The following is a 12563-nucleotide window of genomic DNA, read 5'->3' as shown; positions in this document are numbered from 1 at the left end:
GAGGGGAGGTGGAGGTGGTGGGGGAGGTGGAGGTGATGAGGGGAGGTGGAGGTGATGAGGGGAGGTGGAGGTGGTGGGGGAGGTGGAGGTGATGAGGGGAGGTGGAGGTGATGAGGGGAGGTGGAGGTGGTGGGGGAGGTGGAGGTGGAGGTGGAGGTGATGAGGGGAGGTGGAGGTGATGAGGGGAGGTGGAGGTGATGAGGGGAGGTGGAGGTGATGAGGGGAGGTGGAGGTGATGAGGGGAGGTGGAGGTGGTGGTGGAGGGTGTGGGGGGTCTTCAGTGAGAGCACACGTTCAGGTTCTCCCCTTCCCGCTGCTCTTCTCCCCCTCGGCTCCAGCGGGTCTCAGTGAGCTTCAGTCCATGGAGGGAGCAGACCGGCACACCTAGAGCCTCCACCTCCCAGTAGGTCAGCCGTTCTCACGCATGTTTCTGCTATTACTGGGGTAAAGCTGTGTATTACTGGGTATTATTGTGGTAAAACTTGTATTGCGGTGGTGTTACTGGGGTACAACAGTGTACTACTGTGGTAAACCTGTGTATTACTGTGCTATAACTTGCATTGCTGTGGTACTACTGCGGTAAAACGGTGGTTAAACTGTGGTATTACTATCTATTGCTGTGATATTACTGTGATATTACTGTGGTACTACTGTGGTATTACTCTGGTATTACTGTGGGATTACTGTGGTTAAAATGTTGAATTACTGTTTATTACTGTGGTATTACTCTGGTACCCATACTTATTTCAATGTGCATGTGTATTTTGTCATGTCCTATGCGTTAGATTGCACACAAATTTAAATTTAAATTTTCAGTAATTCCCAATTGAATAATGAATTGAATAGCATTGAATGACTTAATTGAAGGAAACTACATATAATACAATTGCAAAATGTTGGGTATGAATAAGCCGCAAAATAATATTTAAAATATTTAAATAAAAAGGTTAAAGCTATGGTTAAAAAGTTGATGTATTGACATGCATGAATAGCAACAATCCTACAATTGGGCTGCAAAAATTATTACAATTCTGAAGTGAATGACAAAGATAACGAAATACTGCAAATATTCTGTTTTAGTGACGACCCTGACCGAAATGAGTTGATTAAACCAATTCATTCATACATCCCATTTCCGCATTCCCAATGCACCCGTTGGGATGTAGTTGAGGTAGCATCCATACACAGTACAGTAGAGTAGTGTGAATGTACAGGAGTATCCAGTCTCCACCTGATGGACGGCTTGCCTCCTCGGTGAGTTGTGGATGTGTGAGGGGGTTATGTGGGTGAAAGAGGCAGTGTGCTCTGCTGATACAGGAGGGCTCTGTTGGGCCTCTCTACAGACCCTACAGCCCTCTCTCCTTCCTGCTCAAACCGCCGCTCTATGGAGATTTACTTTACTCACTCCAATATCGCCGGTGAATCGATGCACAGTGGTCGCTATTGGAAACACTTGAGGGGTGTTTGTCTAGCGGTCCACGAGCGATGAATGTCACCGGATGTTTGAGTGAAGATATCATTGTGCTTGGTGGCCCTAAAAGCTTTGATTACCGAATGGGAAATTATAAACAGTATAAATAGATGTCCTAATGAGTCAAAACTTCAGTCTAAACCTTCCTTTAATCTGGGCCTCAACCATGAATCAGCTGGGAGGTAATTAGGAGTAGGGTTAGTTGGGTTAAGGTTAGTAGGGTTAGTGTGAGGGGGGTTAGTAGGGTTAGGGTTAAGGTGAGTAGAGTTAGATCTGCTGAGATGGGTTAATCAAGAGAGTGTGTCAGTGGTGGTGTGCATGATGTGGTCGGTGAGGTCAGTAGTGAATGGGGGCTCTGTATACGCCTAGAGCTGGGTGGTTCACAAAAAAACGACTTTTCTGAAATGAAACCGTCTGCTTCCACCAAGTTTGACTTTTCTTTCTTTCTGAATTCTCCTCTAGGAAAGACTCCCGCTTGCTGTTTCACAGAGGACGTGTACTGGACGGAACTTGTCCTTGAGTTCATATACCCGAGGCCTCCAGAGGATTTCTGCTTCTGTTTCAAAATGCTGCTCTCTCTCTGTCTTGTCCTGCTCATCACTTCTGTCCCCGCACGTCACACCGCAGCCAACGAGAAGAGGAACTCCACGGGAAGTGACACGATCAAATCCGATGCCACTGTCGCCCCTTCTATCCTGAAATACATTCCCGCTCTTGCCAAACAGACCACTCTGGCCTCCCCAAAGGCAAATGTAGCAGACCCAACGACTCCCGCCCCCCTGATGGTCAAGCAGAAACCTGTGGTGGTCAACGGGACAAAGACCACGAAGTCGAAGAAAGCGTCCGCGTTAAGCCACGCCCTCCCTTCAACCTCACCAAAGACAGTGCCAGCGGCCATTAAGGACAAGCACGCCATTAATAAGACCTCCACTCTCAGAACTCCTCCCACTCGTGATGTCAAAATCATTAAAAACAAACTTGTTGCTGCTGTCACAGATGGTGCCGCCAAAACCGCTAAAAACAAGCTTACAGCTTCAACAAATCAAACCACCTCGATGAAATCTCCTGCAATCAGCATTTCCGGCCCAACCGTCTTTCAGGGAGTTCAGTCGACGCACACACCTTCAAGCGAGGCCGTCACAGAGAAGCCCGGCCTTATAATAACTAAACCAGCCAGCAAGGACAGGCCGACGACCTCAGTCAATCAGACCTCAACCAGTAATGTGAGGTCTGCCAAAGCCATCAAAACGCCCGCGGTGACCAGTGGGCCGAAGGACGCCGGGACCAGCGAGAGGTGTGACGGCGTCCACACCACGGAGCAGGAGGTGAAGCTGAAGCCTGGCTCTCCCCTGGTGGTGACCCATAAGATCAGCCTGGTTCCTGCAGGCTGCTCCGAGAGCTGCCAGGCTGAGATGGAGGCTCTGAGGATACGTGTAGAGCGACTGGAGAAGGAGATGGCCGCTCTGAAAGGTCAACGTACGGATGGAGTCCTCTTTAACACACGCTTTCTTCATGAATGTTTTGCATGTGTTCGCTTTTAAAGTCATAATGTGTAAGATTTACTAATATATTATTTAAGCAAAGTAAAATGATCTACTGCATTTGTAAAAAGGTAAATAAAGGGAATGAGTTGTGACACGACTCTAGCGTGTTGGCTCAGGATGCTGGTTGTTGACCGCCCGCAAACATAGCAAGTAAAGAGAAAACATGTTTGCGTTGGTATTTTCTTAATTCTGCCCATTGTCACTTAAAATACTCATGTGCTGCTTGTCTTCTTTTCTTTCCATCCAGGGAAGTGTCCAAACGAATGTAATGGAAATGGTGAATGTGAGATGGGGAGATGTGTGTGTTCGGTGGGGTTCCAAGGCCCTGACTGCAGTAGGTGTGCTCCTGGAGTCAACTGTGAAACAAGTGAGTCCGTAACTGGCTTCGCCATAAAACCCTGAAATATTTCCATGAAGTCAATTGTTTTTTGTCATTGCAGTGAAAATGGTTCACGCATTCCTCAAACTCAGTTGCTGTTGTTATATTTCAGAAGGGGACAAAGGGAAGGTCAAGACGAACGTAGAGATGGTGAAGATACCCCAGGACAAGAACACAAAGGCAGAGCAAACGCTTTCCCAGAAAAAAGTGCAGACTCTAACTCTGGCCACACCTGGGAAGGTGAGCACAGTGAAAACCCAAGCAAGACAAGCGACTACCGCTGCCAAAATAAATACCAAAAACTCTGCAAGCGCCAGAAAGTCTGTCCAGCTGACCGTGGGTCAGGTTCTTCTGAAACACAAGGGCACGAAGCAGGAGGAGGCCCGTAAAGGGAGAACTACAGTCCTGGCCAGCAAAGAACTCCCACCCAAATCTGAAGCCAAACAGGTGATGATGAAAGAAGGGGTCATGGCTAAAGCACATGCTACCGCTGGCCAGCTGCAAGACCAGCCACAGACAAATGTGACATTGGGGGCTCAGGAAGTGACCAATGGTACTGCCAAAGTTCAGACTCTTTTGACCAAGGCCATTGAAACATCTGACGTGAAGAAGTCCCTACATCCTTCCACACTGGCTGAGAAAGATGTCACCCAATCATCTGCCCATACACTGATTAAAGAGGTCAAAACCGGGAGTGTTAACAATTCACATGTGGTGCAGACTGTTGATAACAAAAAGACTCAAACGACCAAGATCAGCTCTGGGAAAGCTATTTTAAGTAGAACCACTGCCGGTAAAGACAAGCAGACTACTTCAGTGAAAACACTTTCAAGTGATGTTAAGCCTGCCCTCACATTGGCTAAAACAGTGCTCTCCACGGCAACAAAAAACGCCACTGGTGGTAACACAACAGGCAAAGATAAGCAAGTGTCTGCAGTCGATCATATAACTACAGTTAAAACCCATTCAAGTGGTGTTAAAACAGTGGTTTCAACCGCATCCAAAACTGTGAAAACCACTGGTACCACTGACAGCAAAGACAAGCCAACAACTTCGGTCAGTCAGAAGACTTCACTTAAAACATTGAGCGATTTGAAGCCTAACACAGAAACTACCATTCTTACAGAGGTTAGGACTACTCAGTCTAGAGTCACAAAGCCTGCGACAGGCAGGGGTACAACAACGATCACCAAAGACAAGTCTGCAACTTCAGTTTTGACAAGTGATTTGACAACTTTAGTCAATCAGTCTGCTGATGCAAAGTCAACCAAAGACACTCCAGTCGATCCGTTTTTGGTTACAAAGTCTTCTACAACCAACGCTACACTGAGCGCCAAAGACAAGCCCACGCCCACAGCCAACCATACAGCGGTGATCAAGTCACACGGGGATGGAAAGGCTGCCAAAACTCAGACAAGCAAGGTTGGCTCCGGGAAAGCAAAAGGTACACAGAAGAGCCAGACTTCAGTGAACGTGACCAGTGTAGAACATGGAGAGGCGTCCGCTAAGGAGACGCTCGTCCAGGTAACCGGGGATACGGCAACACAACAGCACACAAGCAGGAAATCCGGAGGGGGTCTGGGTTCTGTGAAGGTCTCCAACGTGTCCTCGTACAGCTTCACCCTCACATGGTCGGCTCCAGCAGGGATGTTCAAGAACTTTACTGTGATCAGGAGAGAGCAGAGGATGGAGGCTGAGGGAACAGTAGACGAAGAGGCAGCGGACGGACAACCGGGCATTGACGACATGGCAACCACCCCCTCAAAGAACACGACGGCAGGGCAGGCGCTGATGGAAAACACGGACGCAACGGCTTCTTCGGCTAAAGCCACCGGCTCCATAGGAAAAGCAGAGGAGCAGAGAATCTCCCTGGTTCTTCCTGGGAATGTACGTGCGGTGGGCTTCGACCACCTCCAGGCAAACACACGCTACCTCCTGCAGATATTCGGCACAGCCTCTGGGAGAAGGTCCAAGATCCACAGGACATCCATTACTACAGGTAAAAGTCTCCATCATGGGTTACTCAAATAAAGCCACACACATGCTAACACGCCTTGATGTTTCCCCAGGGCCTGAGCCGCCGACGGAGATGGTGTTCAGCAACGTGACCGAGTCGTCTGTCACGGTCTCCTGGTCTAAACCGAAGAGCGCCTTCACCGGCTTCAGGGTCACATACACCAACTCTATTACAGGTTTGGTAAAGTTGTTGCTTCATTCAGTATTACCCACCTCGATATCAAAACCCCTCATTCCATGGCTGTTCACTGTTCCTGATTCAATAGAAGCCTCTGTGTGTGTCTCATCCTGCCAGGCGAGAGCAGCTTTGAGGCGGTGGAGTTCCAGCATTCCCATGTTGTCCTGTCCCATTTGGGTGCCGGGTCCTCCTACATCATCACCGTGACAACCAGCCAAGGACACGCCCAGAGTGATGCCCTCACATCCCACATCACCACTGGTACACAAGTTCACCTCAACCTGCTCCTGGACCAGACATAGCATATCCTAACCTGGTACCATAAGCTACTGTACATAGTACACCCTCACCTGCTACCATAAACTACTGCAGCAGACATAGCACAGCCTCACCTGGAACCATAGCTAGTGTACCAGACACAGCACACCCTCACCTGGAACCATAGCTAGTGTACCAGACACAGCACACCCTCACCTGGAACCATAGCTAGTGTACCAGACACAGCACACCCTCACCTGGTACCATAAGCTACTGTACCAGACATAGTATTCCCTCACCTGGTACCAGAGGCGCCGCATCCCATTGGCATACCAGGCAACTGCCTGGGGCCCCGCAATTGTTTGGGGGCCCCGGGCCACGGGGGGGGCCCCCAAGAGCCAAAAAAAAAAAAAAAAAAAAAACGTCCCCCCCCCCCCTCCCCCCATCAACAATCGCTCCATAACCCCCCCCCCCGTCCCCCCCCCCGTCAACAACCGCTCCATAACCCCCCCCCCCCCCCCCGTCCCCTTCAACATTCGCTCCATACACCCCCCCCCCCCCCGTCAACAATCGCTCCATACACCCCCCCCTCGCCCCTGCCTGGTACCATAGCTAGTGTACCAGACATAGCACACCCTCACCTGGTACCAAATCTCTTTGCCCAGACAAAGTTCAGCGTCGCCAGGTACCATAAACCAACCATGATGTGTGTCTTGGTCTTTGAGAACGTTGAATTGACCCCATCTATATCCTCTCCCTGCAGTGCCCGCCCCTCCGTTGCAGTTCAGAGTGGTGGATGTGACGGACACCAGAGCTCTGCTGCGGTGGACGCCGAGCCCGGGGAGAGTGGATCGCTTCATCATCAGCTACGAGTCGGCCAAGAGTGAGTTTGGAGATCCTTTGAATATACATTCAGGGCACTGAGCAGACTCTTTTATCAAAATCGACTTACAAGAATTTGAGAAACAACACTATATCTCTGTTGGTACAGTAAGGATGCTCATGGAACCAAGTGCCAAGCACTAACAATCGCTAGGATACTCATTCCCGTATACAAGAATGCTAGCTAGGAAACGATGCTGCACAAAGCTAAGTACTGTTCTTAAGTGTCAGGACGTACAACGTACAATAAGTGAGTAGGAGGGGTGGGAGGGTTAGGGGGGAGGCTATGCAGAGTCTCGGTGAACTCTGATTGATCCCCCGTCAGTCCCTAACGTGACGGTGACGGTGATGGTGTCGGGCCGGGCTGTGGAGCACCAGCTGAGGGCTCTGCAGAGGGGGACGGTGTACAGGGTGAAGGCTCTGAGCCAGAAGAACAGCTTCCAGAGCCAAGCCGTTTCCACCACCTTCACCACCGCCAGCAGTGAGTCACTGGAGTCTGTTACCTATCGTATAATTACTATGTTACTACTGTATTATAGTGGGCTACATGATGATATTACTGTATTGTGTATTGTAATGATGTAGAAACGGTGTTAGGATTTTACTATATTGTGAATTGTTGTACATTTTATTACTTGTTGCATTTCCGTGCTCCCCAGCGGTGAAGCCCAGCGCTGTAGGCCCGCGTTCTGCTGTCATCACGTGGAAAACTTCCAGCATCTCCTACCAACGTTACAGGATAACCTACCATGTAGTAGGAGAGGAGAGCAAGGTGAGGCCCGGCTAAAGGAGGGCCTACCATGTAGTGTAGAGGAGACACAGCTATAAGAAGACCTACCATGTAGTGTAGAGGAGACGCAGCTATAGTAGGACTTACCATGTAGTGTAGAGGAGTCACAGCTATAAGAAGACCTACAATGTAGTGTAGAGGAGACGCAGCTATAGTAGGACCTACCATGTAGTGTAGAGGAGTCACAGCTATAGTAAGACCTACCATGTAGTAGGAGGAGTCACAGCTGTAGTATGACCTAGCATGTAGTAGGAGGAGTCTCAGCTATAGTAGGACCTACCATGTAGGAGGCCCTCCTACCTCTTGTGTGACCCAGCCTAATGGGAGGATGGTGTGTGTTTCAGGAGGTGATCCTGGACCCTACCGTCACAGAGTACCGGCTCACTAGGCTGCAGCCCGCGAGCCGCTACGTGGTCTTGGTTCAGGGGGAGAGGGACGGCCTCTACACCTCCGTTGTGACCTCAGAGTTTGTAACAGGTAATACAGTGATGTGTTCATGTCCCGGGTTCCACTGGGTCTGGAACCCGCAGCCGAGGGGCGACCAGAACATTCTGATTCTTCCATGGCCTCGATAACTAACTAAGTGGTAAATGTACTGCATTCATACAGCGCTTTTCTAACCATAGGTCACCCAAAGCGCTTTAAAATACTGCCCAACATTCACGCACACATTCACATAACGCTGGCGGAGCCAATTAGCAGGGCGGCAGCCAGCTGGTCAGGGGCAGTCAGGGTGAGGTGTCTCGCTCGGGGACACCTCGACACTCCGGGGATCGAACCAGCGACCCACCTGTCACCAGCCAAGCGGCTCTACCCCCTGAGCCCCATGCCTCCCTTCTAAATCAAACACATTTCTTCTCTGTTCTGCACTCCTGGTCTCCTAGTTGTAGTTGTGGCCTCACCTGTGGCTCCGATTGGAAGGAGAGCAGGAGCTTAATAACTTCATATGAACGTAAACTACAGAACCCGCCCTGTGTCGTCCTCGTTGCGTGACGACCCCACGCTCACACGGTTCCTCCGCCCCAGGGACGCTGCGGTTCCCGTCCCCGGCGGACTGCTCCGAGGAGCTGCAGAACGGGGCGCGGCCGTCGGGCGAGGCGGACATCTACCCCCAGGGGAGGGAGGGCGGAGCCCAGCGGGTCTACTGCGACATGGAGACCGACGGCGGCGGCTGGACGGTGAGGCCGGACCCGCTCCGAACCCCCCCTCACCCCCCTCCCCCTCTGCTCCTCACCCCCTCCTCACCCCCCTCCCCCCTGCTCACCCCCCTGGGTCTCTGTCGTCGTCGTCCCCCTCCTCACCCCCTTCCCCATCTGTCCCCCCCCCTCCTCACCCCCTGGGTCTCACCCCCCTCCCCCTCTGGTCCTCACCCCCCCTCACCCCCCTGGGTCTCTGTCCCCCCCCCCCCCCCCCCCTCCTCACCCCCCTCCCCCTCTGGTCCTCACCCCCTCCTCACCCCCCTCCCCCCTCCTCACTCCCTGGGTCTCACCCCCCTCTCCCTCTGGTCCTCACCCCCTCCTCAACCCCCTCCCCCTCTGGTCTTCACCCTCTCCTCAACCCCCTCCCCCTCTGGTCCTCACCCCCTCCTCAACCCCCTCCCCCTCTGGTCCTCACCCCCTCCTCACCCCCCTCCCCATCTGCCCCCCTCCTCTCCCCCCTCCCCCTCTGGTCTCTCCTCACCCCCCTCCTCACCCCCTGTCTATCCTCACCCCCTCCCCCTCTGGTCTCTCCTCATCCCCCTCCCCCTCTGGTCTCTCCTCACCCCCTCCTCACCCCCTGTCTGTCCTCCCCCCCCCTCTGGTCTCTCCTCACCCCCCTCCTCCCCCCCTGTCTGTCCTCACCCCCTCCCCCTCTGGTCTCTCCTCACCCCCTCCTCACCCCCTGTCTGTCCTCCCCCCCCTCCCCCCCTCCCCCTCTGGTCCTCACCCCCCTCCCCCTCTGGTCCTCACCCCCCTCCTCACCCCCTGTCTATCCTCACCCCCTCCCCCTCTGGTCCTCACGTTATCCCCCCCTCCTGTCCTCCCCTTTCTGGTCCCCCCCCCCTCCTCCCCCCCTGTTCGTCTGTCTCCCAGGTGTTCCAGCGGAGGATGAACGGGAACACTGACTTCTACAGGAGCTGGAGCGAGTACAGAGTGGGCTTTGGGAACGTCAGCCAGGAGTTCTGGATCGGTACGTCTAGAGCTACACCCGTATGGTCGTCACAATGTTAGTTACTCCACCCGTATGGTCGTCACAATGTTAGTTACTCCACCCGTATGGTCGTCAAAATGTTAGTTACTCCACCCGTATGGTCGTTACACTGTAAGTTACTCCACCCGTATGGTCGTTACACTGTCAGTTACTCCAACCATATGGTCGTCAAAATGTTAGTTACTCCACCCGTATGGTCGTCACAATGTTAGTTACTCCACCCGTATGGTCGTTACACTGTAAGTTACTCCACCCGTATGGTCGTAACACTGTCAGTTACTCCAACCGTATGGTCGTTACACTGTTAGCTACTCCACCCGTATGGTCGTTACACTGTCAGTTACTCCAACCGTATGGTCGTTACACTGTTAGTTACTCCACCCGTATGGTCGTTACACTGTCAGTTACTCCACCCGTATGGTCGTTACACTGTTAGTGACTCCACCCTTTAGTGTCTCCACATTACACTGTTAGTGACTCCACCCTTCAGTGTCTCCACATTACACTGTTAGTGTCTCCACCCTTCAGTGTCTCCACATTACACTGTTAGTGACTCCACCCTTCAGTGTCTCCACAGTACACTGTTAGTGACTCCACCCTTCAGTGTCTCCACATTACACTGTTAGTGACTCCACCCTTCAGTGTCTCCACATTACACTGTTAGTTACTCCACCCTTCAGTGTCTCCACAGTACACTGTTAGTGACTCCCTCTGCTCCACCTTTGATCCACGCGGCATTGCCTCCACCAGGTAACGAGCTCCTGCACCACCTGACCCAGGCGGGCCCCATGGCCATGAGGGTGGAGCTGCGGGCGGAGAACGAGACGGCCTACGCCCACTACTCCACCTTCAGCGTGGCCTCGGAGGAGAACCATTACAGCCTCCAGCTGTCGGGGTTCACCGGCACCGCAGGTGGGGACGACAAACATCTGGGTCACTGCTGGGAAACAGCTGCTCGTCCACACTCACCTCCAGGGGCCTTCGGCAGACGCTTTCACCCAAAGAGAATTAAAATAACGCCTAAAAAAAAAAACTTTGGTTCCTGTTGGTTGTCAGTTGAGGTCATGGGTAGGTAGGGAATTTATTTTATTTATTTATTTTATTTTTTCCAGCGGCAGCGAATGACAGGTAGGTTGTTTTCATTTAAAAACAAGAAAATTTGCTGATCTTTGTACAGAATGAAGAGGTGCTGTACCAAAACGTAATTATAGTTTGCCTAAAAAAAAAAAAAGAATATATATATATATATATATATTTTTTTTTTTTTATAAAGCTCATAAAATAATTTGGGTCGCACATAAATTGACAGGGTCGGTCGGAAACCGGAACCAAACAAAAAAATGTTTTAGGCCTAAGTAGATTCGTCAGAAGAAAGAGAAAAATATATATATCTCTGTGGGTACAGTAAGGATGTTCATAGAACCAAGTACCAAGCACTAACCATCACTAGGTTAACCCATTCCCCGTATACAACCGAGAAAGCAGGGATAAGATGCACACGATGCTGAGAACTATCTTTAAGTGCCAGGAGTGCCTAAGAGGGCGGGGAGGGTAAGGGGGGAGCTATGCAGGATCTAGATGAACTGATACAGATTTGTTTGCCTGGTCATTCCCCGTATACAACAGAGATAGCTAGGATAATATGATGCTACATGATGCTAACTGCTATTTTTGAGGGTAAGCTACTCTTGAGCAGATGTTTAGAGCTAGTCCGTGGGCACCAGGAGGAGATGTGTAGAATACCCGAGGCCTCACTCCCTCACTGCCGTCTCGCTGAACCCTCTCCGTCCCCAGGGGACTCCATGAAGTACCACAACGGCCGGCCGTTCTCCACCAACGACCGGGACCCCGACCCCCTGGGGATCCACTGCGCCCGGGCCTACATGGGGGGGTGGTGGTACAAGAACTGCTACAAGACCAACCTGAACGGGCTCTACGGCGTCAGCTCCAACAACCAGGTACACCTCGTCCACCAACGGGGGGGGGGGGGGGGCTGGAACTAACCGGGCAGAGACGGAGAGAGGATGGGGGTGGAGTCTGGTCGGGTTCAAGCAGGGATAGGGTTAAGGAAGGGGTTAGCGTTAGGAGTTTCTGACGTCTTCTGTGTCTCTCCTTCCCGTCAGGGCGTGGTGTGGATCGACTGGAAGGGTAAAGACTCTTCTCTACCTTCCACTGAGATGAAGATCCGACCGGCCGCCTTCTCCCCCTCCACTGCCCAAGGCTGAGGCCGTCTGATACTAGCGGTTAAGGTCCGCCTCCCCTCATAATTCACATGGTTAAGCTCCGCCTCTCCCCCTCATAATACACACAATTAAGCCACGCCTCCCCACATAATACATTTGGTGAAGCTCCGCCTATTCCCCTCATAATACACATGGTTAAGCTCGGCCTCTTTCCCTCACACATGGATAGGCTCCGCCTCCCCTCGTAATACACATGGTTAGGCTCCGCCTCCCCTCATTATACACACGGTTAAGGTCCGCCTTCTGCATATTAAACAGTATTTTGACAGCTGCATGCCAAGTTTGTTTTGCTTTCTTTTTGCTGTGTCAACATCAGTTACTATTTTTTTTACAAAACAGAAAAGATAAACGTCTTTTTTTTTATTATTGATTTTATGTTTCACTCTGTGTTTTGTCTGTTTCGTTCCGGCTCGAACTCCACACATACTTTGTGACTTTGTTGTAGAAAGTGTTTCCATGAGCACCCAACCCCATTGTGATGCAGTTCCTTTTGTCCTCTGGATCGCAGATTGTGATGAATAAAAACAAGAGTTTCTGGGCGTCAGGGCTTCTCGTCTCCTTGTTGTGTGTTCTCGTTGGTTCTCTTGCAAACACAGTCTCAAGTCATTCATC

General features: G+C 51.4%; 1 protein-coding gene across 3 annotated transcripts; it reads left to right on the top strand.

Annotated features, from left to right (window-relative positions):
• The first annotated feature begins 262 nt into the window (after positions 1 to 262).
• Positions 263 to 12492, top strand: tnxba (tenascin XBa). 3 transcript variants are annotated; one of them, XM_030358723.1, is made up of 15 exons: positions 263 to 407; positions 1934 to 2941; positions 3263 to 3382; positions 3507 to 5393; positions 5464 to 5586; positions 5706 to 5849; positions 6610 to 6729; positions 7054 to 7209; positions 7388 to 7500; positions 7863 to 7995; positions 8545 to 8696; positions 9591 to 9687; positions 10459 to 10620; positions 11503 to 11666; positions 11832 to 12492. In XM_030358723.1, exons 2-15 carry the CDS (start codon positions 2038 to 2040, stop codon positions 11931 to 11933), a joined length of 4377 nt encoding a protein of 1458 aa, XP_030214583.1. In that variant the 5' UTR covers positions 263 to 407; positions 1934 to 2037; the 3' UTR covers positions 11934 to 12492. The 3 variants fall into 3 exon arrangements, with proteins under 3 accessions (XP_030214583.1, XP_030214581.1, XP_030214580.1); XM_030358721.1 differs by having other exon boundaries at positions 264 to 403; positions 1934 to 2947; XM_030358720.1 differs by having other exon boundaries at positions 264 to 407; positions 1934 to 2947.
• Positions 12493 to 12563: the final 71 nt, after the last annotated feature.

Source organism: Gadus morhua, chromosome 6 (assembly GCF_902167405.1).
Source record: "Gadus morhua chromosome 6, gadMor3.0, whole genome shotgun sequence".
NCBI lineage: Eukaryota > Metazoa > Chordata > Actinopteri > Gadiformes > Gadidae > Gadus > Gadus morhua.
This window is presented reverse-complemented; position numbering and strand designations above follow the sequence as displayed.

Coding starts and splice junctions, on each gene's coding strand:
- tnxba (XM_030358721.1), top strand. CDS start 2,038: ATGCTGCTCTCTCTCTGTCTTGTCCTGCTCATCACTTCTGTCCCCGCA. Junction 7,210..7,387: donor CACCTTCACCACCGCCAGCA/GTGAGTCACTGG, acceptor CGTGCTCCCCAG/CGGTGAAGCCCAGCGCTGTA. Junction 10,621..11,502: donor GGGGTTCACCGGCACCGCAG/GTGGGGACGACA, acceptor CTCCGTCCCCAG/GGGACTCCATGAAGTACCAC.